Here is a 25833-nt window from a genome sequence, read left to right on the forward strand (position 1 = left end):
CTCTCTCTCTGTCTCTCTCTCTCTGTCTGTGGGAGAGCCACCTGCTGTTTTGATCTCTCCCTTCTTTCACCCAGCTGATAAGCCTGGCACTGGGATGCTTGAAGCTCCACAACTTCTCATTTTCTGTTGTTTTTTTGTTTTTTGTCTTTCTTCTCTTGCATTTGCTCGATTGTCATTTTGTTCCTCCCTTATCTTGTGCCCACTGGAGCTTTGATGCGATCCGACTCGTGCTGTCGGGAGGAAACACACATACATGCCCACACACACATTCAGGATTTAAGATGCTTATGTTTGATTCAGCTTTAATCTCCTCATCCACCTCCATCGTCATATGCTGCCAGTTTTGAGCTTCACTTTGATCTGATCACATGCTGAGATGTGGTGGGAGATTTAAAGGTGGGACTGCTATAATCTTTAGTCATAGATTATCACAAGGCAGCCAAAACCAACACAAGCAATTAATGTTCATGGGTAAAGAAAAATCATTGGTATAAAACACTGTATCTTCACATGATTTATCTTGTCCTTTTACTTTGTATGGACAGCTTTCAAAGAGGACTGCAAACTAATAATTGAATTTGAGATTGATTACTTACTCTGTGCTTATGACAATAAAGCTGTCAATAAACCCAAATAGTGAAAGAAGAAGAACAATGGTGGCAGCAGAATGCTACACCAACAACAGGCAGCCCCGGTCTATAAGAGCAGCAATACATGTCATTGTTTTTCTTTCTCTTCCCAGTTCAAACCCTCAGAGCTGATTTGATCAGACGTATTGATAGAAAGATACATACAGATCCTAAGCGACCCAGTCACATTGAATATTTTTGGATGAGCCCGTGTTTGGGTCTCGGTTACCATGAACTCAGAGGACCATGGAAGACCTATCTTGTATATTAAACCCGCCATTTTCAACTTTTCAAAAACATTGTGATGCCTTTTCCTAAATACAGAAACCAGATATTATTTAGCATGAGTGAGACTTTTTGACCCGTAAATAAAATTGTGCCTTTTAAACAACTTTAAGCTACACATTTAATTTAGGACAATTTTGTCTACACTATAAAGGTGGTGAAATGCCTGCCATGGTTGTCATGATGTCATTGTGTGTGTGTGTGTGTGTGTGTGTGTGTGTGTGTGTGTGTGTGTGTGTGTGTGTGTGTGTGTGTGTGTGCAGCTTCCCACCAGCCCTGCAGATCGGTAGAATTCATGTGCAGCAGTGGGATGTGCATCAACGCTGGCTGGAGGTGTGACGGCGAATTTGACTGTGACGACCAATCGGACGAGAAGAACTGCAGTGAGTAGCTTTTCATTTTTTTTTTATTCCTTATTTATGCGGGCGTTTGTCACTTTCAGCCTTTGATCTGAATGCATGCTCGTGATGGAAAATACGAGGCAATCACTCTGAATATCTGAAATTGCCCGATCTAAAAACTAATGAATACAATTTGTGTTTGTGTGTCGCGTGCAGCCACGTCCATGTGCACGGCTGACCAGTTCCGCTGTGGAACTGGACGCTGCGTCCGGTTGTCATGGAGATGTGACGGCGAGCCTGACTGCTCCGACCGCAGTGATGAAGAGGGCTGTGAGAAAACTGGTAAGACTGTAGTAGTTATCTGGTTTTCAAGAGCTAAATATAACACCAGCTTCAATCGTAGTCATGACAACAGCTCATAAAAAGCCCTCCTCTACTCACAATCTGACTTTCTTCTTTTTTTGTTTTTGTGTTTTTGAGAAACACAGTTGCTTTCAAACACAAGACTGATTAGTTGGCAGTTCTTTCGCTGTTGGAAATCCCATCCTGTGGACAAACTGCAGAACCTGCCCTGAGACAGAAATGAACAGTAAACAGACAGCAAACATAAGAGAGAGATGGACAGCTTTCTACTCTGTTTGGACTTGCAAATTTGCACGAACATCTCAAACCCACAAATTTCCCCCAACTTCCTGCTTGAAAGTTACATTTTAACCCATCCATCTCTCTTCTTTTCTTTCTTTTTATCACTGAAAACTGTCTTTTTTTTTTTTGCTCGTTGCAACACTTAATGAACTATTCAAATACATTATGTCATTTTTATGGCTTCACACTTGCATCTAATCAAAATTCCATTTGCATCATTCGTACAGTTCACCCTGACGTCAGGAATCTCTGAGACTTTCGAATAAGCTGTTCATTGACAGTTATATCTACTTTGGAAGGAGAGTTTATTGGAAAAAATCAAACGCCTAAGCTCGCCTAATAAACATTGGCCATGCACTTAAAGCTGAAATTTTGTGTGTAACAACTGTAAACATAAAATAAGGGAAGAGTGGGAGATAAAGGGTTGTGGAGGCAGTTACTTGTTGCTTCACGGGATATATCATCTTATCTCTTGACACAGAGAGTCCTCCATGTGCTCCTGATCAGTTCCAGTGTGGGAATGGACGCTGTATTGGTCAGAGGAAGGTGTGCAACGAGGTCAACGACTGCGGCGACGGGACTGACGAACACCCGCACCACGACTGCCGTGAGTTGATGCTATATATCTGCCTCTCTATTATTGTGTGAAGACTGAACATTAATGCTACCTTTACCCGTGGCCGGCTATTTTCCTGAACAGACATTTCAACCTCTCTGTTTTCTAAGGTAACATATGCCACAGCTGTCAGTTTTCAGAAAAGTGCTCGTTAACACATACCCATGTATAAATGCCATTGATGCCGTTGAGCATGCCAAACCTGTAGGTGGTAATATAACGACTCACAGAAGCATTACACTTAATGAATGTTAATTGAGATTAATTGACATTGATTTTTACATATAGTCTAATTTAAAATGTGATGCTGATTTAGAGACTTGACATTAGCAATGCCTCTGCTTGTAGGTATGTTTTGTGTAATACCATGTTTTCACACTGTACCGCATTATTCCATGTGTTTCTTAACACAAGTTGTGACAACATTATTAGTGTGTAGTAATGTGCTCAGCAAGTTTTTATTGCAATCTGCCTGATATTATTATAATAAAAGTCTGTGGGTCTTTGAGCATGGATGTGTATAGTAAATTGTATTTCACTCTGGCCAGATTATACTATTTTTAGGGGAATTTAGTGGAATTGGAATGTTAGGCTTGAAATGAAAGTTCAGGGGAGTCACCAATAACATTTAGGGGTTGTGTTTGTAAAAGTGAGATCTAGGCCTACTGGTGTCACTAACTAGAGGACCGGTCAGGCTATCAACCTAAATCATTTAGAACCACCCAGTGTAGATCATGAAAATTCAAACTAATTTGAATGACAATCTAGGTCGTATTTGTTGATCTTCCTTGGCCTGCACCAGACAGCCCGACATCATCATCCTCAGGCCTCTCTGCTTGTAGGCCTAAAACATTTCAGGGCTCAACACCAGATTAGTCGTACCTTTTTACAGTGTGTGGATGTATTTATACTAAGTCAGCACGCTGTGTATATGGACCTCTAATGTTCCTGCGCGCCGTGCAGGTCCGCGTTCCAGCGAGGGCAACTGCAACCAGAATAACGGAGGCTGCTCCCAGAAGTGTCAGATGGTCAGAGGACTGGTCCAGTGCACCTGTCACACTGGATACCGACTGATGGATGACGGGAAAGCCTGCCAGGGTACCAGCCTCTCTCTCTCTCTCTCTCTCTCTCTCTCTCTCTCTCTCTCTCTCTCTCTCTCTCTCTCTCTCTCTCTCTCTCTCTCTCTCTCTCTCTCTCTCTCTCTCTCTCTCTCTCTCTGTTTGTGTGTGTGCACTCGTGTCAGCACAATATTTTCCAAAAAGTATGAACAAGTTTCAATGGGACTTCAAGGAAAGTTGAGAAAGAAATTATTCATAAGATGTTGGTGTGGGCCTAAATCTGGGATTTCTGCCATTAGTCCAAAGTTTTATCGCCAGAATTTTCAAACACATGAAGACACAATCTTTGTTTTCCAGATTTTGCGGGGTGTGTTTGCAAGGTCAATAAATTAAATAAAAATGTAAGGTGTTGAACAATAATTAGTGTTTGGATGTGTTTCAAAATACTAAGTGAGTTTTTTATATTTATTTTATTTTTTCCCTTCCAGTCAACTCTTTGCCTACTTCGTGTTATGAATTCATTGTTAACCCTGTTAACACCCCCCCTCTCCCCTTCTTGTCATCTGGCTCTGTGGTCTGTTCCAGATGTGGACGAGTGTGCCGAAGAAGGCTACTGCAGCCAGGGCTGTACCAACACGGAGGGGGGGTTCCAGTGCTGGTGCGTTCAGGGCTACGAGCTCCGACCTGACAAGCGCAGCTGCAAAGCTTTGGGTAAAAACCACTGCACTCTATTTCAACCTTGACATGTGACCACAGAGAAGTTGCTGGGGTTTGACCTCCAATAAAAACACGGTTGCATTGTGTTTATACTTGCTCCAGCGGTAACTGTATCCATTCCTTGGCTGTGGGGTCTTCGCTCAGATTGAGGTTGGCTCATTCAGAGGGTCTGGACTAGATTTAGACATAGGCAGTGAAGGTAGAGTTCAGGCCTGGCACAGCAGCCCATCAAACTGATGCAAACCCAGGTCAGGACTGTCCATCAGCCAGCTGCCAGGGCTCCAACCTTTGTCTCCACTCAGATTAATGCTTGTTTTTATTTAAAGTGACCATCCCTTCAAATTCAGACTTTTTTGTCTTTTTTCTCTTTTGTTACTTTCCAACTTTTTCTATATCTTTGGCCTCTGGCAGAGATGCTTACAAGTCTCAGAGCTAGAATCCAAGTCAAGTCGGAATTCTTTGAGCTAAAGTCCAAATCAAGTCTCAAATCTTTGAGCTAGAGTCCAAATAAAGACTCAAGTCTTTGAGCTTGAGTCCAAGTCAATTCCCCAGTCTTTGAGCTTAAGTCTTCATATTTAGCACTCACCGCTTCTTTTGTGTAGACCTTGTTGCATGTTGCAAGTTTTAAAAAGCCAAAGCAGCTGCCAGCGCTGCCAAAAAGGTTTGCTGTCCTCTCACGTTGGCCCGTGTGTTACAAAGTGAGATCTTATGTTAGTCAGATAATCAGCTCATTCGACATTACCTAAAAAAAAGATTGCTTACAACTCCCGCATTTTGAGTCTGAGACAAGTCTGAATTCTTTTGAGAACGGGTCTCAGGTCAAGTCTTAAGTCACTTTGTGTGAGACTCCAGTGCGACTTAAGACACAGTCTCAAACTCGAGTCCCCTTCTCTGGCTGTTTTCCTTTCCACTTTAATTCACATCGTCCTCATCTCTGTCCCTGTTCCTGTCCTAGGTCCGGAGCCTGTGCTGCTGTTTGCCAACCGAATCGACATCCGTCAGGTTTTGCCGCATCGTTCTGAGTACACACTGCTGCTAAACAATCTGGAGAACGCTATCGCCCTGGACTTTCACCACAGCCGCGAGCTGGTCTTCTGGTCCGATGTGACACTGGACCGCATCATGAAGGCCAACCTCAATGGCTCCAACGTGGAAGAGGTTGTCTCCACCGGTCTGGAGAGCCCAGGTGCGTATGGCGGCCAATAGGATGCAGGTTCAGATGTGGGCCAACATGCCCATTTATCATTTATTCAACTCGGCTGCTTTCTGTCCAACTATAGTCAGCTCTCCCTCACTTTATCCGTATATCTTTTTTTTCTCCTTCTCTTATTTATAATCTCCTTGTTTTTTTTATTCTTTTTCTTATTGTATTTCTCTTCCTTGCTTAGTCTCAGTGTCTCTTGCTCTTTTCAACTCTCTATCTATCTATCTATCTATCTATCTATCTATCTATGTATATATATATATATATATATATATATATATATATATATATATATATATATATATATATATATATATATATATATATATATATATATATATATATATATATATATATATATAGGTTTTGTCTGTTTCAGCCTTCAGTTTTTTTCTTCTCTTCAGTATATTTGACCGTTACTACTGTGAGACTTTATTGCCGTAGAGTTCTGATCACATGTTGTGAAAGCACATACATAAAAAGAAATCAGAGAATAAAACCAGTTACAGATTACACCTACAGGAATAGTTGAACATTGTGGGAAACGAAGACGCAGAGAGGAACAGTCTCATGTCTGTGTGTTAAAAAGCATGGAGCTGGAGTTTAAGTTAGCTTAGCTTAGCATACAGCCTGAAAGCAGAGGGAAAAGGAGAGCTTGGCGATGTCCAAAGTGTAAAAAAAAAAGATGCCTTCTAAGCGCACCTGCTAACACGTTGTATCTTGTGTTTTTAAGATGTAAATGAAGAGAGATTTAAACAAAACTGTTGTAAAACAGTAGTTAAACAGTCCATATTCAACTTCAAAATGTTTTTTGTCTTATTTAGGTGGACTGGCCATAGACTGGATCCATGACAAGTTGTACTGGACAGACTCGGGGACTTCTCGTATTGAGGTGGCAAACCTGGACGGGACGCACCGCAAAGTGCTGCTGTGGCAAAACATGGAGAAGCCCCGAGCCATTGCGCTGCACCCCATAGAGGGGTATGAGTCAAAATATACACACACACACACACTCACAGACACACTCACAGAGTACATAAATCACTACAGATGGTTTCAAATGCACACATGGTCCTATATACAGTACATATCCCCTCTGGATGTGTCCCAGTTGTAGTGTAGCAGCAGAGCAAGGTTTAAAGTTTGGTAGCACAGCAGTGCCCACAGGCGAGCATCTGTGTGGAACAAGTATTTCATGAAAGGGGCAGCAGCTAAGTGTGTTTTCATCCCCAGCTTGATATGCTGCAGTGGCAGGAAAGAGTTTTAATTGATAGCCCCAGAGAAATGGTAAGCCCCAAAACTCATTCAGCTTAGGAGGTAGCTCATTTGCATAGGATAATTAAAAAATATTAAAAAAAAAAAAATAGCCCTTTTCTCTGAGGCCGGTCAGAACAGATGAGTGATGATGAGGAGGACATGAATGTCGAAGACAGAGGAGACTTTTTATTATATCAGACATCTGCTGTGTCATGAATCCAGACAACAATCTGTTTACCTCTTGACAACAAGTTATAAAGTAAGTAAACTAACCATGGCTGTCCCACTTTCCTCCTCAGTAAGATCTACTGGACAGACTGGGGCAACACACCTCGCATCGAGTACGCCAACATGGATGGCTCCAACCGGCAGGTCATCGCCGACACACACCTGTTCTGGCCCAACGGCCTCACCATTGACTATGCTGGCCACCGCATGTACTGGGTGGACGCAAAGCACCATGTCATCGAGAGGGCAGACCTAGATGGTCGCAACCGCAAGGCTGTCATCAGCCAAGGTAAACTCCCATCTGTTATCTGTCTTTTCTGGCTAGGGTTGGTTACCAAGAACCAGTTCAGAATTGGAGTTTGTTACAGATAGAACTCAGACATTGTTAAGAAACATGCAAAGTACTACCCTTCTTTCTTCCCTGACAGTTACATTCTGTATATATTTAATGTTTTTATGGTAGACTGGAGCTTGTACCTAGATTGTGGGTCTAAAACATTCTATGAACTCCCCCAGGACACATAAGGGCTTTGCGAGGACCAATTTCAGCCATAAAGCCTAGAGGAAGCTGCAACTGCTTTACAATAAAAGCCTTATGGCTATCTGGTGGAAATCTTTACACAGGAAGGAACACTTTTACATGTTATGTTTGCAAAAACAGAAGCCTAACTACATATTTCATTACAAGTCTGAGAAGATAGGATGAGAGAATCTGTGATAAAGTTGTCTGTTAATTCTGCCCTTGGTTGAGATGTTTAAGCAGAAGCACGAAGGAATCACATCATTTTTGGCAACACAAATTAAGGTAGTTCAAGTTCTTTTGCATGTAAAATGTAAACATACCCAACCATATTGCTGGTGCCTTGTTTATTTCTTTGAAAGCTTTGAGTAAGCTGAAGAGAAACAGGAGATGTGGTGAGCAGAGGTCTGGCTGGAGTTCTGCTCATTAATTACCACACACAAAGGAGCACACACGCAAAAACACTATATCAAGCATATAGTATATAGCATGCTGACGCTACTTAATTATACCGTGCAGAGGTAATTAATGCCATATTTCTGTTATAGCGCATACGCATATGCATGCCACTGAAATGCACACACACAGACGCCATACATGACAACATAAAGCCGTGCGTGACTCTGTTTATGTTGTTGGTTCCTACAGTAAAGCCAAACTGTGTGTTAGCCCTAAAAGTGTGGATCTGGCATTTACAGACATAAGGAGGCAGGGTGCTGCTCCGGCCTGCTTCTGTTGCCTTGTGTTGCATTAAGATGTGTTTCTCAGGTTTTGGCTGAATTATGTACCTCTGTACATTTTTGTAGATGTTAGCCAACAGGCTTTCAATTTTTCTGATGAAGTAAAGAAAGTGTGGAAGCACATCAGTGACGGTCAAGAGTGTTTCAGAGTGTGAAAATAGACACAGGAAAATGTTTGATGAGGGGGTGTGTGCCCCAGCAGCCCTGTGAGCTCTCCTTAATGGTGTGTGCTCTCAGGATAAAAGGCTGTAATTGGCCCTGGCCTTTCTCCACAGCCTTTGTTTGCTCAGACAACACACCGGACAAATGGGACGTTTGTGTGTCTGTATGTGTGTGAGCATGTGCATAGTTACATTGTGAGCCGCGGTTCCCAGGAATGTTAACGAGTGTCTATCTCCCTACGTCTTTAGTTTTCCGTGTGTGTTAGCTGGATGTATGCCAGCCCCTCTGTCTTTGGAGCTGGACAGCAGGCGGGTGTCACAGATGGCGCTGCTATCAATCTGCACACCTGTGCAGGTGGGGGACAGGAGTTTCTGTCTGTCTGTCTGTGTGTGTGTGTGTGTGTGTGTGTGTGTGTGTGTGTGTGTGTGTGTGTGTGTGTGTGTGTGTGTGTGTTTGTGTTTGTGTTTGTGTTTGTGTTTGTGTGTGTGTGTGTGTGTGTGTGTGTGTTTTGCATCTATTGCATGACACAGGGCATCCATTCTGTCCTTTAGGAAGTAATGACGATAGACCAACAAATCAATTTCCCCTTGTAGACAACATCTCCTTTCTAAGGTCATAACATAATGTTTTAGAGTTCACTAAAATACAAAGTTGTTGCCTAGTGTACTAGGCAATGGTGTACTAGGCAATGGTGTCATTAAATATAAAGGGTTCATCATCCAGAGAATAGATTAGATTAGATTCAACTTTATTGTCATTACACAGGTACAGGTACAAGGCAATGAAATGCAGTTTAGGTCTAACCAGAAGTGCAAAAGCAGTAATTGCAGGATGTACAAGGGTTTTATAAGTGCAGGACATGGATATGTACTGAATAAATATAGAAATTAATACTATTATAAACAGAATTTTACAGATAGGTTTGCCCTATGAATATAATATATAGATAACAAGTATTGTGAGCGAGATTTACAGCAAGAATAGCAATGTACTTGATATTTTCCCAAGGACATAGTAAACTATATTGAGATATCTTCTGTGTAGACCTGTGACATAAGGAGAAAATCACAATGTTTTTGACCAAATTCCTCGATAACGATATTGCGGTGATATTGTAGGGTTGAATATTGGTGCTTTCCCAAAATATTTAAACAATTAGATATTTGATTAAATAATCATTGGTAATATAGATATATCAGCTAGAACAGTCTGGTAAGTTGAGAAAATGACATTGCTTCACTGTATGTAATGCAGCCTTTAAAATCAGGCAAGGACAAATCAATATTTAAGACGATATACAGCCTCATATATCAAAATAATATCAATAAATTGCCTAGCCCTAGTAGAGCTACAGTAAAATGATTCCCTGTGGCGCCAGAGGAGGACTGCCTTGTGGACTGATACTACCACTACGAGTCACCAAGTAGATTTTACGTCTTTGTACCCTTTAGTCTTCCTGTTTAGTTATTTATTTTGATTATTACAGAGTATGAATTTCCAGTAAACATACTAAGTTTGGATAAGCTGTATATTCTTCAGCAGTGTGTAGCGTTCTGTGCAGCTGGAGTCGACGTTATGTTGTCGACAACCTGTAGATATAAAGTGTGACAGGTTCAATCGAGGCGTGAAAGGACTCGGAGGTGCCACATGTAGGTTAAAGGGGACACTGCTGTGAAGGCTGGTGGGACGCTCGATGCCCTGTCGGCCTGCAGCTGCTCCTCCAGCTGTCCCGGGGGGGAAAAAGGAGCGGGTGGGGTGGGGATGTAGAGACGACAGGGAAGAAGGTGACCGTATCAAAACCAGGCGCCTCGCAGATGCCAATGACTCAGAGGAGGGAAGAGGGTGCACTGTTGTCTCCCTCATGTTAGGATAAGATCAGAAAACACACTCATTCAGCCAGTATCACCTCTCACACACCTGGACCTGAGGAAGAGCGACATCAATGTACAGACATGGTTTTATTGTCTTCACTTGTCTTGACTGGTTCTTGAACATTTTTTTACTAACTTGAAATTACTTACCATTTAAATTACATTTAACATTTGAAAACAGTGGCATCTTTTGTTAAATTAAAAATAGGATTTGGTAGAAAAAATATACACATTTTTCAAAGTAAGGTACCATCAGTATTGTTTTGGGATTGGTTCAAAGATTATTTGTTGTTAGGTCAATCCTGAGCGGGATGGATAAGCACATAAGAACCTGGGTCCTGACTAGTTTAATGCTAGCCAGACAGATAATATTACAAGGATGTAAGAATGAAGGTGGGCCTTTAATCCAGCAGTGGGCTTGTGAGATGATGTTGAAGATGGAGATGAGATGGTTTATATATGACGATTTCATATAAACTGTTTGCCAGGTTGGATGTATATGCTAGAAAAGGAGTGTCTGAGCTTTCTGGAGGGCCCCTAAAAAGCTTTGAGCTGGGCGCCCAGATAGCTCAGTTGGTAGAGCAGGCGTCTTGTCTTGTCAAACGAGGCCTAAAATGCCATAAAAATAATTTTTGTTCTGGGGAGAGACGTGCACATGGACTGTATTTATGTAGTGCTTTTCTAGTCTAGTATGGGGAAATTAGCCTTTACAAAATTCATATCCATGCACTCCAAAAGTGTGTGACATCCACATTTCACCGTTACGCGAGAAGTATACCATAGTAATTACTTATAAACAATTATGATCAAAATGTGTACAGAAAATACTTTTCTTTTTTACATAGTCGGGCTCTCTGTTGTACAGACTGTGTAGTGGCGACACTGTGTCTGTATATCTTTGACATTTCTTGTTATGAATCAGCCAAGACTTAAACATCTAATAAGAGACAACCACTTCTCATTTATAACAAAGCTTTGAAGTATTAGGCAACGTTCTCTAAAAGGCCAACTGAGTTAAAATACATTTACTCTCATCCTTGTGGCTCATTATTATTCTGGTGTATCTCCAGTTTTAGCCATTTACCACTTGACATTTATGCCTTGCTGTAAAACACTGTCATTAAATGAGCAGCTCTGTTTTTTAAAAGCCCTGCGCCGGCATGCTCGCCACACCACCACCGCGACCATCTCCACCACCAGAGCTCTGTGTAGCAGCAGAAATCACTCTTTCCATCCATTTAGCACTCTCATACAACTGGTTGTGCAGCTACTTCACCACAGGAGGATTAAGCTGGAGAGAGAAAGAGAATTTTAAGTGTGGAAGAGTCCCCCTGAGCACAATGTTCCCAGTGGAGACAAATCTGTCAACAAGTCCCCTGTTACTCATGTTAGTAAGGACAGGGTCCCTCTGAAATGGGCTGTCAACATTTTGTACAAAGACGGAAGTAAAACAAAGTCACATGCCTCAAAGCCTCGATGTAAAAATTTGAATGTAGCAAACTTTTTAAAAGCCTTGAAACTAATTTTTGCAATCCATTTTTCTTACTGTAAGTGATGGGGTTTTACATGGCCACATAATGATCTGACAAAGTTAGAACTGCACATGGTTATTTGACATGAAGGATTCTTGTACTTGTGGTTTCTTCTGTGTTCTTCTCACTGCTTTGAAATGGGTGGAACAGTGGGACAAACTGACATCAGCTGAACTGTTCTAACTTTAACTCTGATTATTGCTCATTTAGTCACATATATTCATGATATCCTGTACTTACAGAAAAATAGTAAAAAAAATAGCTTTAAGCAAAAAAAAGAAGAAAAAAAACCTCCTAAAAAGCACCATTTAGGCCATCAACAGACTCTCCAATTAAACCTAAACTTATGAGTGTGTTTTTTTTGGATTAGATCACACACACTGTATTCAAACCAGGGGTGCACCGGTTTAGCAAGCCCACGGTTCAGTTTGTGTGGCTGTTTTGGGGTCATGGATATGGTTTAGTTTGTTTTATACATTAGGGAGAAGAAAAACTATAATTTCCAATGTTCTCTTCGTATTTTTACACACATTAAATTATTTACATAAACATACATAAAAATGAAGGAAATATCATTGCAGATTTAGACGAGAACTGATCTATATCTGTCCAGTCCTTTGTGCTAGTCCGACCCGGTTTAAAGGCTGGTCTCATACTTGCTTTCAGATTCTGTACCGAAAAGTCACATCACTTAAGGAAACCAATGGAGTGTATCTACTTTTGGCCGCCTTGGCCACAACTTAACCAGCCACAGGCCATTGAGAGGCAGAGTAATAGAAAGCAGCTTTAAATGGGGACATTATGACATCAGTCGAGCCCACAGCACTGAATAGGAGGATGTTGCTGGAACAAGCCAAATGCAGCATTTATTCTTTCCATTTTATTGTTTGATTTAAATTGTCCACATGAACTTCACAGAATCTTTATTTCTTGTTCATTATAGAAGTGTCAAACCTAACGCCTGTGTTTGTTTACATCCCTTAAAAAGCGGCTCATTGTTTCATGAAAGATGTCATGGGCCTGTTTCTGGTTTTATTGCACACTTCATCGAACATCTCTCACCATTTTTTTGAATCTCTATTTCTCTCTGTGTAGGCTTACCCCACCCGTTTGCCATCACGGTGTTTGAGGACAGCCTATACTGGACTGACTGGCACACCAAGAGCATCAACAGTGCCAATAAATTCACCGGCAAGAACCAGGAGATCATCCGCAACAAGCTGCACTTTCCCATGGACATCCACACGCTGCACCCCCAGAGGCAGCCCGCAGGTCGGTACACAGAAGTGCAGAAGTAAACGTTGTTTGTTAAATATCCCTGAAATGTCCCAGTAATTAGTGGTATACATTTTTTTTAATACAAGCAGTCAAGGTCCCCTGTGCGAGGATCAGAGGACAGATGGGAGCTAAATTAAGTTTTTAATAGGCTTTGTCAAAGTCTTTGTTTTTGTTATCATCATATTTTGTTATTGTTGTGAAATGACAGCAAGGTCATAAAACAGCGACAGGAATCAGGTCAATCAATAGCATCACAATGGTAGAATACATAGTCCATATCGATGCGGCGTTTAGTCTTTTTTTTTCAAAGTGAACCCACAGAATGATCAGTAAACTGACCTGTAAACGGTCAAAGTCTTTCCAGGAAAAAACTCATGCAGGATGGATTGATGATTAATGGCTTTAGATTCATGGAATCAAATGTCTGTGCCCGGTATGGGTTTGGTTACCTAAAAAAGGCAGTGGCAATAACAAACTGGACAAAGGGAGATATTATACTTCACATCGTTTCTGAAGTTGAAAGCAAAAGAAAATGGGTGTTTTCATTCATGAGGCTTGAAGGCTCCTTATTGGGTCATTTGTCCACCCCACATCGCTTCAAATCTCTGTGATTGGGTGTGCATTTCTTTTCTGAAGTGAGTTGGGGGTGAGAACAATGGATCTTTTTATGAAAACATCCAAGTTTGCAGCCTTAAGAAGTAGAACATGTCTTGCAGCAGACGGGATAACTAAATAATGAAAAACAAAACATCAAACACAAACTCCAAATTAGAGGACTGAAGATGAGCTGCTTGAGGTTGGAAAATGGAACGTTCTTTAAGGGTATCATTGAAGTGAAGACTTTTCCGACATGGTGGCTAACTCAGAGATGACAGAATGATTTGATGCACTAGTGCTAGGCCCTGTGGGGAACTGGCCGGTTGACGTGTTTTTAATCCACATGATGGCAAAGACTTGTGTTCTTTGCTAACAAACCATGTTGAACTTGAGTTCTGGCCAAAAGAAAGTTTTGGTTATCATGCTGATACGATGTTGTAACAGCTTCTAACATGAACTTCAAGAACTGTGGCAGAGGGGAGTCAAACACGAGTCCTTTGTTGTGGTAAAGATTCAATGACGCATACGTTTTTTGTGTGTGTGGAATTGTTTTCAACTCTGCATCAATTGAACATAGCAAAGAGGCTTCAGAACTCAGGTGAAATCCAGACACACACTGTGACCTTTTTAGAGGAACAGAAGACTATTTATTTCCAATGTGAAATGTGTTCAGTATACACTGTATTGTTTCATAGTTAAAGGAACAGTTTGACATTTGGGGAAATACCCTTATTTGCTTTCTGCCAAGAGTTGGAAGACAAGATTGATACCACAGTAATGGAAAATGTCACAAAGATTCTTGCTGGCGTCTTAAAAACATTCAGTTTACTGTATATATATCGGGTGAGATCTTGCAAGTGGTTTCCAATTTCAAATACCCCCAATGTCACTCCATAGTAAGGGTAGATTCCTTTTCCCAGCATTGTACACATCCAACAACAGTACATACAACAGCACACACAATAACAACATACTGTATAATGACAGACAACAGTACACACTGGGCCAGTTCAGTAAGGTCATCTTTGACTCAACGCTCTGCTTCAATAAACAAGTGAAGCAACAATAAAACAACATTAAAGTTTAGAAACCTACGCAAGTTTGGATTAAATTGAAGAAGAAAAAAAAACAGACTTAACTGTTAACCGTTTGGTCTCTTACCTCTGATACAATAGTAAAGCCTTCACAATCTGTCTATAAACTAGTTCTCGAATCCTGAATGACAAACTACAATCACTGTAATATACTTCCCAGATAGGGTCTCTTTTGTTGCTCAGATTTCACAAGGCTTGTCCAATATACAAATTTCTTAATGGATAAGCACCTTCTCATTCACCATATTAATATTTCAGAAAAATATTGGGGATAGAATAGTCTCGTATTGGGGCGGCCTTTAGCTCATAATCTGTCCGCAAAAGAATATTGTCGTATTGCCAGACCTATGTCCAGAGCGCTGCTGAGGAAGGTCTGGCTAATCCACACAACGGTGTCTGGTTTATTGGCATTTAGTCTGTCCAATCTCAATCTTTATGGGCAGCGCCGGACGCAGGAACGGTGCCTCTGCAAAATCGCCTCAGGAAGAAAGTTGTTTTGGTGGAACAATCACGTAGGGAGTGGGCTGTCGAGTGTGTGATGAGAACTTTACTCAAAAAAAGAATATTATTTGATTGTCAGTTGTAACTTGAGGTATGTTTCCCAAATTGACCAAAGTTTAGAATGTCAACACAAAGAAAGCAGAAGTTGTTCAAGTCTGATTATAAGGATAAACGTCTTGAGATGTATTATCTCGTTTCCGAGAGGGTTCCCAATATACAACACAATCATTACATAACAACAGAGGAGTGAAAGAATATACAATTTAAATAAAAATACAAAGGTGAGGGTACATCTGGCCAAAAATCCCTGAAATGAAACATTGTTGATATAAACTAGGGATAGAATAACCAGATCAAGAATAAGAGGAGACATAGTTGCAGCATATTCGCACTTGAACCAGTTTTCTTTAAACAGAAAACAAATACCTTTTAAATCAGTTTAAACATCTGTTTTTCACAACCCGCATATATTTTGTAGTTTTTTGTGTTTTCTATCAGTTATTATAAGACATGCCTCACAATATTAACTGGAGTTGTTGGCCATGTATGAAACGGGTATTTCTGTGATGTAAAGCAGGGATCTTCAACATGGGGTCCACATATCAAAAGTCTTAAAATGAATCCGTCATATGATTAGCAAATTTAAATCCCCCACTGCTTACTGGCCTAGGTGGTCCCTGAGGCCATCCCCAGATACACTATATGATAAATAAATTATTATTTTAAATAAATAAATGGCGTCTTCAAAACGTGTCTAAGCACATAAACCATCATATGCTGAGCTGTGTTATTTCTCTGTCTCTCCTGTAGGTGGCAGGAACCGCTGTGGCACCAACAACGGAGGCTGCAGCCACCTGTGTCTCCCCAGCAACAAGACGCACACCTGCGCCTGTCCCACCGGCTTCAAGAAGGTGGACCACAACAACTGTGCCAACGGTGAGTCCCTCTTCATCTGGAACTGTAATACGTATGCAATTATTGTGTTGCTGTTGCATATTTTTTAATAATTATGAACAATAAATGCCAACAACAACAGTATTAGCTAGTTACAACTACGACATGTATTTTTAAATATTATAAATTTAAAACTAGTTAACTTGCATTTCATGGTTTTAGTTCAGCCAAAGTAGTGCCAAATTAGAATTAACTATGTTTTGGCAAAGTTTTTAATATTTTTTTTCCATTGATTGTGACAGTTTTATGAAAACTAGAAATATTTAACATCTACACACCCTGTAGTCATAAAAGCATTTTCATTTTATCATCATCATTTTAGACAATTATATTAGAGGAAGGGTTATGATTTACGATATTCCTAAATTGGGCTGCTAGTTGTTTGTGTGTTGGTGCTGTTTTGCTGTGTTCACTGTTGACCCCACTGTTAAACCTAGAAGACTGACAGAAGACCTTTGGTCTTTAATCAGGTCTTGACAAGTTCCTGCTTTTTGCCCGAAGGACGGACATCCGACGAATCAGCTTTGATACAGAGGACATGTCCGATGATGTCATCCCTCTTGCTGACGTGCGCAATGCCGTGGCCCTGGACTGGGACGCCAAAGATGGCTACCTATACTGGACAGACGTCACCACCGACTCCATCAACAGAGCGCTTTGGAACGGCACCAAGCAGGAGGTCAGTTACATCCACAGTCGGACTGAAAGAAATGTAATTAGACGGTATTTATATAGTACTTTTCTAGACTTAACAACTTCCTCAAAACGTTTTTACATAGTACAGGAACTATTCACACATATTCATATACTTGTGGCCGCGGCTGCCGTACAAGGTGCTACCTGCTCATCAAGCAAACATTCACATACCGACGGCGCCTTATTGGGTGCAATACAGGGTTCAGCGAACACTTTGAAATGGGACCAAACCATCAATCTTCCGATTGATAGGCGACTGCTTTACAACCTGCGCCACAGCCGCCACCAGGCTAGAATCCCATTTTTCATTTGTCCCAGACTGCAGATATGGGAGCAGAAGGTTTAAAGTTCATGCAATACTGCCATCTATTGGGGTTGATGTGAAAGTGCAACAGCAATTCATACTCTGAAGAAGACACTGTAGATTTAGAGTTTAGTTAAGAACTTAAAGCTGGGGAAATTCACATCTTTGTTGTCCCTGTTTCTCCAGGTGGTGGTGGACACCAGTCTGGAGAGCCCAGCAGGTTTGGCGATTGACTGGGTGACCAACAAGCTCTACTGGACCGATGCTGGTAAGGAACTTTATTCACATTCTGTCACATCAAATCATATTTCTGATGTACTATGTGCAATCGCCTGCCTGACAGCATGTGCTCTTGGATTTTAACCAGTCACGTCTTTGATTCCTAAGGTACGGATCGTATCGAGGTTTCTAATGCCGATGGGAGCATGCGGACTGTGCTGATATGGGAGAACCTGGACCGGCCCAGGGACATTGTTGTCGACCCGATCGGAGGGTGAGACTAAAAAAGGTTAAAACGGGCGCCTGGATAGCCTCGCTGGTAGAGCGGGCGCCCATATATAGAGGTTTCCTCCTCAACGCAGTGGGCCTGGGTTCGACTTTGACCTGTGGTCCTTTGCTGCATGTCATTCTCAACCCCCCCTCCCTCTTCATGTCTTCTGCTGTCCTATCAAAATAAAGGCTATAAATAATCTTATAAAACATAACAAATAGCTTAAATATATGAAACCAAACATGTCCTTCTCATTCTTTCTCATTTGTTTTTTTCTTCCTCCATAGTTTCATGTACTGGACAGACTGGGGTGCCAACCCAAAGATTGAGCGTGCAGGAATGGACGCCTCCAGTCGCATTGTCATCATCTCATCTAATTTGACTTGGCCCAACGGGCTCGCCATTGACTACGACACCAAACGCCTGTACTGGGCCGACGCTGGCATGAAGACTATTGAATTTGGAAACTTTGATGGCTCTGACCGACAGGTAAAGGGTGTACATTTTATTCTCCCAACGTAAATGGCTTCATGCTGAAATTATTCAAAATTAACAATCAAATGTGTAATTTGAATGTATTTTGTAACAACAATTTGAAGGAAATTGAATTGTTCATCCATGGTGGACATTTGTTTTCAAGATTTTCTGTTCACTTGGAGCGTTTAGGAATGTCTACAGATCTCACCGGACCAATGCTACTGTTTTGCATGCAGGTTTTGATTGTCAGCCAGCTGCCTCACCCCTTTGGTCTGACTGTACATGAGGACAAGCTGTACTGGACGGACTGGCAGTCCAAAAGCATCCAGAGTGCTGACAAGCTCACCGGCTTGGGACGACTCACACTGGCCGAAAACCTGGAGAACCTCATGGACATTCACATGTTCCACCGACACCGCGAGACAGGTCTGTGTGTGTCTATCAAGACTGAAGTGCACATGTAGGACAGTGATGTGTGTTTTCATTGTTTTGTCTTGTGATGCAACGCACTGAATCTGAAATAAATAAAACGATCTTGACTGCGAGGTTTAACTGCAGACGTTTTGCTTTAATTGATGAACAGTTAAGGGACTCTAGCCATTTTTGTATTTAATTACTGCTGTTTACCCTTGCTTGACTAATGGGCCTCCAGGGTTCTGAGCTATGTAGCAGTCGGTCCTGTTAGCATTAGCTTAAGCAGCCAAAGTGCAAAGCAGTTATAGGGTTTTTTCAGTTATATGTATATGTCAAAACCGCTAAATACGTCTGTGTATATGTATATTGCAAAGAATGCTATTTCAAATAGAGGCCTGGAATTTTGCTTACAGAAATAAAATCACAATTTAATCTCAATATTGTTCAGAAAAATCACAAATGGTTTACATATATTGTTCAGCCACAGTCAACATGTATATTTTGTACTGCTGCATTACAGGTCCATGTAATAAAAGGGTTCTACTGTGTTTATCCAGAATGCATGTGAACACCTTTTTAAAAACACTTCTGATAGCTTCACACACATTTAAAACTTAATTTCAAATCCAATGCACTGCAGTAGGCTACAGAGATATAAAATATACAAATAGGAAATGTGTCACTACACTTACACACTTGTCTTGTTGGACTTGTGCAGTCCTTTGTGAAAAAGGAGAAAATCTCCTCCTGTCACTTTGTACTTTTCTGATTTTTGCCCCTTATTCTCAGAGCTCAGATTGTTTGTCTCTGCTGACACTGAGAGGATTACAGGTAAATTGAACCCAGATTACTGGCTGACCGAGCAGAGAGCCTCAGGGGCTCATACCAAACTGAAACCTCACTGATCCCACTGATGTTAGGGGCTTTCTCATATTCCCATATGGGGAATTATGTTTTTTTGGTTTGCTTCTTTGTCTCCCATTCCCTTTCCAGTCCTTGCATCTAAGATAATGCAGAAAGTGGGACAGTGGCTGAGCATATTTGCTTTGTGTGTCTCCATCTGTAGTGCATAACCCATGTGCGGTGAATAATGGAGGTTGCAGCCACCTCTGTCTCCTGGCTCCTGCTCCCAAAGCCTCCAGCTGTGCCTGTCCCACCGGGATCAACCTGCAGACGGATGGAAAGACCTGCACGCCTGGTACGAAATTTTGTCTTCAGTGTCAAACATAAAGCATTTATTGTTGTCTGTTTATCCATGTTTACAGTGCAAAAAGAAACAGCTTGTAGCTAAAGCTAATGGTTTTCATGGTGTAGGCCAAAAAAGCAGGCATAGGCAAATGGGGCTTTGGGTAATTACACGTTTACTGTAACTTGTTGATCTCCAATGCAACATTGAACTTAAGCTTAGCATTACCAAAGGCATGAGGGGTAAAAGGGTTTACTTCCAGGAAAATAAAAGCATGTCAGCCCCCTTTTGTATTCTGACTGAAAAATGCTGTGTTGATGTGTGTGTACAGGGATGAGCAGCTTCCTGATCTTTGCACGGAGGACGGACATCAGGATGGTTTCTTTGGATATCCCGTACTTCGCAGATGTGGTTCTGGCTGTCAACAGCTCCATGAAAAACACCATCGCCATCGGGGTCGACCCCAAAGAAGGTTTGTATGTCTTCTTAAAGTTCTAATATGCCTGTTTTAAAAAACAAGAAAGTGTTGTGGAAATGGAGTCCTTACTATGTGCATGTGGCGCCTCATGCAGGAAAAGTCTATTGGTCTGACAGCACGCTGAAGAAAATCAGCAGGTCCGACATCAACGGAAAAGCACAAGAAGACATCATATCTACAGGTGAGGAGGATGGCTCACATGTGCGATGCTGTTTAACTCCACCCAGTCAGAGTGTCACAACTCCATCTCTGCCTCTGTTTGTAGGGTTGGTGACGACCGATGGCCTGGCGGTGGATGCTGTTGGCAGGAAGATCTACTGGACAGACACGGGAACAAACCGCATTGAGGTCGCCAATCTGGACGGAACCATGAGGAAAGTTCTCGTCTGGCAAAACCTGGACAGCCCTCGAGCCATCGCCCTCTACAATGAGATGGGGTAAGGCTGCCAGAGTGGAATAGCTTTTTATTTTCAAAGCATTTGGTGATAGTCTCTTTTGTAAACACACACATATGTACAGCGATACACGTACAGGGCAACAGCAGCATTGGCAAGGTAGAGATAGGGAAATGTGCAGCTTTAAATAGACCGCCAAATTGAAGGGGGTCTATTAGGGTTTATCTAGGGGGGTTCGGTAAATGCTACAGAGATTGAAACGTATGTATGTATGTATGTAGTATATTGTTTGTTTGTCCAAGACAAACTTCCTTCGGGACAATCTTATCTTACCTTGGAATAAACATTTTATTTTACTATCCTGAGTTGTGTACCGCTTGTGTTTCATCTGTTTGGGAATATTTATTAATATAAAGTAATATTTATTACTTGACCTGTATTGAACTATGTACATTCTCCTGTCTGGTATTAATGTGTTTTTGTGTAAATGGATATTTTTGGGTCATTAGACTGTAAACCAACTAGAATTGCCCTTTTTTGGATAAATAAAGTGGTTTGAACGTAAACTAATGATTGTACAGCATCTGGACGTCTGTTTTTTGTCCAAACATCATGTGTAATATTTGTCTGGTAATCCAGCGTGTCCTCAACCGCTTATCTCTGTCCTACTTTAAAGTTTGTCTGACTTTAAAGACCTGCGCCCCTCTCTCTTTCTCCCTCTCTCTTCTCCAGTTATATGTACTGGACAGACTGGGGAGAGCACGCTAAGCTGGAACGCTCAGCAATGGATGGTTCAGACCGCGTGGTCCTTATCAGCAACAACCTGGGCTGGCCCAACGGCCTTGCCATCGACATGGCCGGCTCACAGTTACTGTGGGCCGACGCTCACACTGAGGTAACACTCGCATGAATTTTCACCTCACAAATCGTAAATTCTAACATAATGAAAGCCCTGATCTCTGTGTTTCCAAGGACTTGCAATGTTAATTGACCAGGAATTTAAAGCTGTAGTGCGTAACTTTTGATATTAATGAATGCCCGTTACATTCAAGCCATTTCCAAAGGAGTTGATACAAAGCTAATTAAGACTTTAAGCTCCACAAAACTCTGTATTTTTAAGTTTGGCTATATTTAGGGAATGGTTTCATTGAGTGAAGATATTTACCTCCTCTGAAGAGTCCTTCATGGTTTTTTAACCCTCCCTGTAATCCTTGGTTTTAAGGCTTGTATAATGTGTGGACGCTCCGGCAGTTTTGTTGTCATTACTTAAATTTCCTCATGAGGGAGACAGAAACTACGCATGATAGCTTTAACATTCTTCTGCTGTTACACTCATTGTAGGTCACTCTGGAACAGAGTAACTGTAACAAAGATAAATCAATAACACTAATCTATATTCTATAGAACTTTTAAAACAAGGGCTTTACAGCGAGAAAAAAAACAACCCAATGAAGCAAACACATGCCTTAATAGTAAAATAATTGTAGATACTCCAACAAAAAGGATATTACATTCATAAAGATGCACCATATTAATTAAAAACCGACAAGGTATAAAAAAAGATCTCTAAAGTTTATAGCTATCACTAGAGATGCAAAGGTTAAATGGCTAAACGCTAATGGACTAAAACGTACATGCATTGAGATGAAAGACATCAGATATTGTGGAGTCATGGTGGTAATGCCCCTCATCTCTTCGGCCCTCTGCAGCGCATTGAAGCGGCCGACCTGAACGGGCAGAATCGCCACACCCTGGTGACTCCAGTCCAGCACCCGTACGGGTTAACCCTGCTGGGGTCCCACATTTACTGGACCGACTGGCAGAGTCGCAGCATCCAGCGAGCTGACAAGAACACCGGCACCAACACCATCACGGTGCGAGCCAACCTGCCGGGCCTGATGGACATCCAGGCTGTGGACCGGGAGAGGCCACTGGGTGAGTCCGCTGAGGACTATAAAGACCATGATGGATGGATGGATAGATGGATAAAATAGTATTGTATTGTCCCATGATGGAGATTTGAAATCAGTGTGTTTCATACATCAAGAGATAACATAAAGATAGATATAGAAACAACCACATTTACTACAACAACATTGGATAGTCAGCGAGATAGATTGTTTAGCAGAAAGCACAAAACGTCTGCCAAAACAAGTCCTTCTACACCGCAGAGTCCTGTATCTGCGGCCAGATGGAAGCAGGAGTCTGAAGTGTGGATATAGAGGGTGATGGGTGTCATTGACAATGGTGAGGCCTGTGACGGCTCCATCGTTCAATTCTAAGATGTTGTTGCTTTTCAGAGTGAATGTAAGACTGTAAAAGCACTGTGTTGCCTTTGGGCTTAGCAGCAATTAGTGCAAACATCCCTTTCTGCTTCTGGTAGTAATAATAATGATATTGCTTTTCAAAATACTCAGACACAGTTTACAAAAAAAGCAGAAAAAGCAGTAAAACAATACAAAACATTAAAAACACACTATACAAGTAAAACGATAAAACCAGCAGCTACCTGTAGATTAACTGTGATACTATTATAGTGTGCAACTAAAAAAGCCCTGCTCTTTTATGGAGAAGAACTTTATTAAATTTATATTGGTCATTTACTTTATTTCCATCTTTTAGTCTCATGACCTGCTCTACACAATGTATTTTGTTTGTTTGCAGTTTCACAGCTGATCAAACATCTTCCTACACTTTAGATTTGCTCAGTGGCCTTTGTTAGGCTATTTTTGGTATCCCTACATGATCCTAAATATAGCTTCTGTCCTCGGTCGATTGCGGTATGTGGAGCTCACTGAGTGATTGACAATTAATGATACATTGCCTTGTGTGCGTGCGTGCGTGTGTGCGTGCGTGTGTGTGTGTGTGTGTGTGTGTGTGTGTGTGTGTGTGCGTGCGTGCACCTATTTCTCTTCACATCTGTCTCTGGCTTCTTCAGGTTTTAATAAGTGTGGCAGGAGGAACGGGGGCTGCACCCACCTGTGCCTGCCTCGTCCCAATGATACATCCTGCGCCTGTCCCACCGGCATCCTCCTCAAGGGAGACGGCAGGTCATGTGACGACTCCCCAGAGTCGTTCCTGCTCTTCTCCAACCGAGTCAGTGTGCGGAGAATCTCCCTCGACACCAATGACCACACCGATGTGCACGTACCGGTGCCCGAGCTGCACAACGTCATCTCACTGGACTACGACAGCGTGGACGGAAAAATCTACTACACCGATGTCACCCTCGATGTTATTAGGTATGAACGCACACAATGCCTGTTCGCTCTTGCCATTTTTGTTTCAGCTTTTTATTAAATAAATTATGATTTTATGAATATCTGAATAAATCAAGGTCAGCCATTGTCGGAGGTTGAAAAAGACAGAAGATAATCAAAACAAATGCAGATTCTGGATAAAGTTTGCTTATTTGAATTTTGTAGAGGAAGAAAAAAGTATGACGATGACATTTAAAACACACTTCTATATTAAAACTACTTTGAGGAATTCCTTTATCCATTCAAATGTATCTTAAACTCACAATAACAAAACCAATGCTGACATTAAGACATAAAAACCACGGCCAGTGTATTTACTGATATTATCAGGATTATTATAGTAGTAGCCCTATGTCATATGCTGTCCACCCTTTACTTTGTCCTGTAGGCGTGCAAACCTAGACGGCACTGGCATGGAGACGGTGATCAGCCAGGGCCTGAAGACCACTGATGGGCTGGCTGTAGACTGGGTGGCCAGGAACATGTACTGGACCGACACCGGGCGAAACACTATCGAGGTGGCCCGCCTAGATGGAACGAGCCGCAAAGTCCTGGTCAACAACAGTTTGGACGAACCCCGAGCCATCGCAGTGTTCCCAAGCAAAGGGTAAGAGAGAGGGCCGGGCTCCACCCTCAAATCATAATCTAGGTTTTGATTTAAAAGCTAGAACAGAAAAATAAATCTTTGCAGCCTTGTCTTAGCCAGATAATAAACTCTGCCGATGTTAGCAGAAGAAAAGAGTAATATTAACAGAAAGAAATCAAATGATGAAAAGAGTTATTTGTTTTAGTTTGGAATGAATTCAACTTTGCACACTAGAAAGTCTCCTTACCAGTTTGCCTCCTCCGCAGGTTCCTGTTCTGGACTGACTGGGGTCACATCGCAAAGATTGAGCGATCTCACTTGGACGGCTCGGACCGAAAGGTTCTGATCAACACCGACCTGGGCTGGCCCAACGGTCTCACACTAGACTACGACACACGAAGGTCAGTCAGAGAGAAACGTGTCTGTCAAAGGAGCTAACTTTTTTCCACACAAGAGCCATTTAATTAAATTAGATTAGATAGTATGCTACTTGAACTTCTTCATAAAATGAGATCCTAGGTACAAGTGGCCAAAATGGAATGGCTGGCTGGCGTCTCCCTTAGAAATAGGGTGAGAAGCTCAATAATCGGAGAGGAACTCAAAATAGAACCGCTGCTCCTTTGCATCAAAAGGAGCCAGTGGAAGTGGTTTGGTCATCTGGTAAGGATTCCCCCTGTGGCCTTCCTAGGGAGGTGTTCCAGGCATCGCTAGCTGGGAGGAGGCCTCGGGAAAGACCCAGGACTAGGTTTAGAGATTTTATCTCCATCACTGGCCTGGGAACGCCTTGGGATCCCCCATTTAGAGCTGGCTAATGTGGCTCAGGAAAGGGAAGTTTGTGGTGCCCTGCTGGAGCTGCTCTCCCTGCGACACGGACCCCAGATGAGAGTAGGGTGATGGATGGATAGATGTGAAAGTTTTCACAGACATATATACACACACATATACAGTATATGATGCAAAGGAGTTGAGCTTAGACTTCTAAATGTTGAGCCAACTCTGATCATGTACGTAGAACCTTGTCCCACTAGTGGTAACAGTGTGTGTGTGTGTATTTAGCCTTAACAGCCTTTAAACTCTTGTTTTTAACAGTCAGAAGGTATGCACAATGTGTGTATGGCCAGGAATATATTCATAAATCTGATGTTTTCTGCAGGATTTTCTGGGTGGACGCGCACTTGGACAGGATAGAGAGTTCAGACCTGAACGGGAAACTGCGCCAGGTCCTCGTCAGCCCGGTGTCCCACCCGTTCGCCCTCACACAGGTACCCCCTTACCTCTCCTCACCCTGCTGTCAATCACTGGGCTGACCCTTCCTCCT

General features: G+C 41.9%; 1 protein-coding gene across 3 annotated transcripts in view; it reads left to right on the forward strand.

Annotated features, from left to right (window-relative positions):
* lrp4 (low density lipoprotein receptor-related protein 4) overlaps positions 1-25833 on the forward strand; it is a 117549-nt gene that overhangs the window by 82017 nt on the left and 9699 nt on the right. For all 3 annotated transcript variants that reach the window (XM_034873238.1, XM_034873254.1, XM_034873246.1), the window contains exons 7-31: positions 1178-1297; positions 1472-1597; positions 2382-2507; positions 3480-3614; positions 4160-4285; positions 5247-5477; positions 6320-6476; positions 7052-7269; positions 12901-13077; positions 16086-16211; positions 16700-16908; positions 17416-17497; positions 17617-17722; positions 18007-18208; positions 18433-18622; positions 19677-19808; positions 20128-20268; positions 20369-20455; positions 20540-20711; positions 21402-21564; positions 22379-22604; positions 23608-23911; positions 24318-24536; positions 24782-24916; positions 25669-25777. In XM_034873238.1, coding sequence (XP_034729129.1) covers positions 1178-1297; positions 1472-1597; positions 2382-2507; positions 3480-3614; positions 4160-4285; positions 5247-5477; positions 6320-6476; positions 7052-7269; positions 12901-13077; positions 16086-16211; positions 16700-16908; positions 17416-17497; positions 17617-17722; positions 18007-18208; positions 18433-18622; positions 19677-19808; positions 20128-20268; positions 20369-20455; positions 20540-20711; positions 21402-21564; positions 22379-22604; positions 23608-23911; positions 24318-24536; positions 24782-24916; positions 25669-25777 — 4019 coding nt within the window. The remainder of the gene's footprint in view (positions 1-1177; positions 1298-1471; positions 1598-2381; positions 2508-3479; positions 3615-4159; positions 4286-5246; positions 5478-6319; positions 6477-7051; positions 7270-12900; positions 13078-16085; positions 16212-16699; positions 16909-17415; positions 17498-17616; positions 17723-18006; positions 18209-18432; positions 18623-19676; positions 19809-20127; positions 20269-20368; positions 20456-20539; positions 20712-21401; positions 21565-22378; positions 22605-23607; positions 23912-24317; positions 24537-24781; positions 24917-25668; positions 25778-25833) is intronic.

The sequence above is a fragment of the Etheostoma cragini genome, chromosome 1, assembly GCF_013103735.1.
Source record: "Etheostoma cragini isolate CJK2018 chromosome 1, CSU_Ecrag_1.0, whole genome shotgun sequence".
In the NCBI taxonomy this organism is placed as follows: domain Eukaryota; kingdom Metazoa; phylum Chordata; class Actinopteri; order Perciformes; family Percidae; genus Etheostoma; species Etheostoma cragini.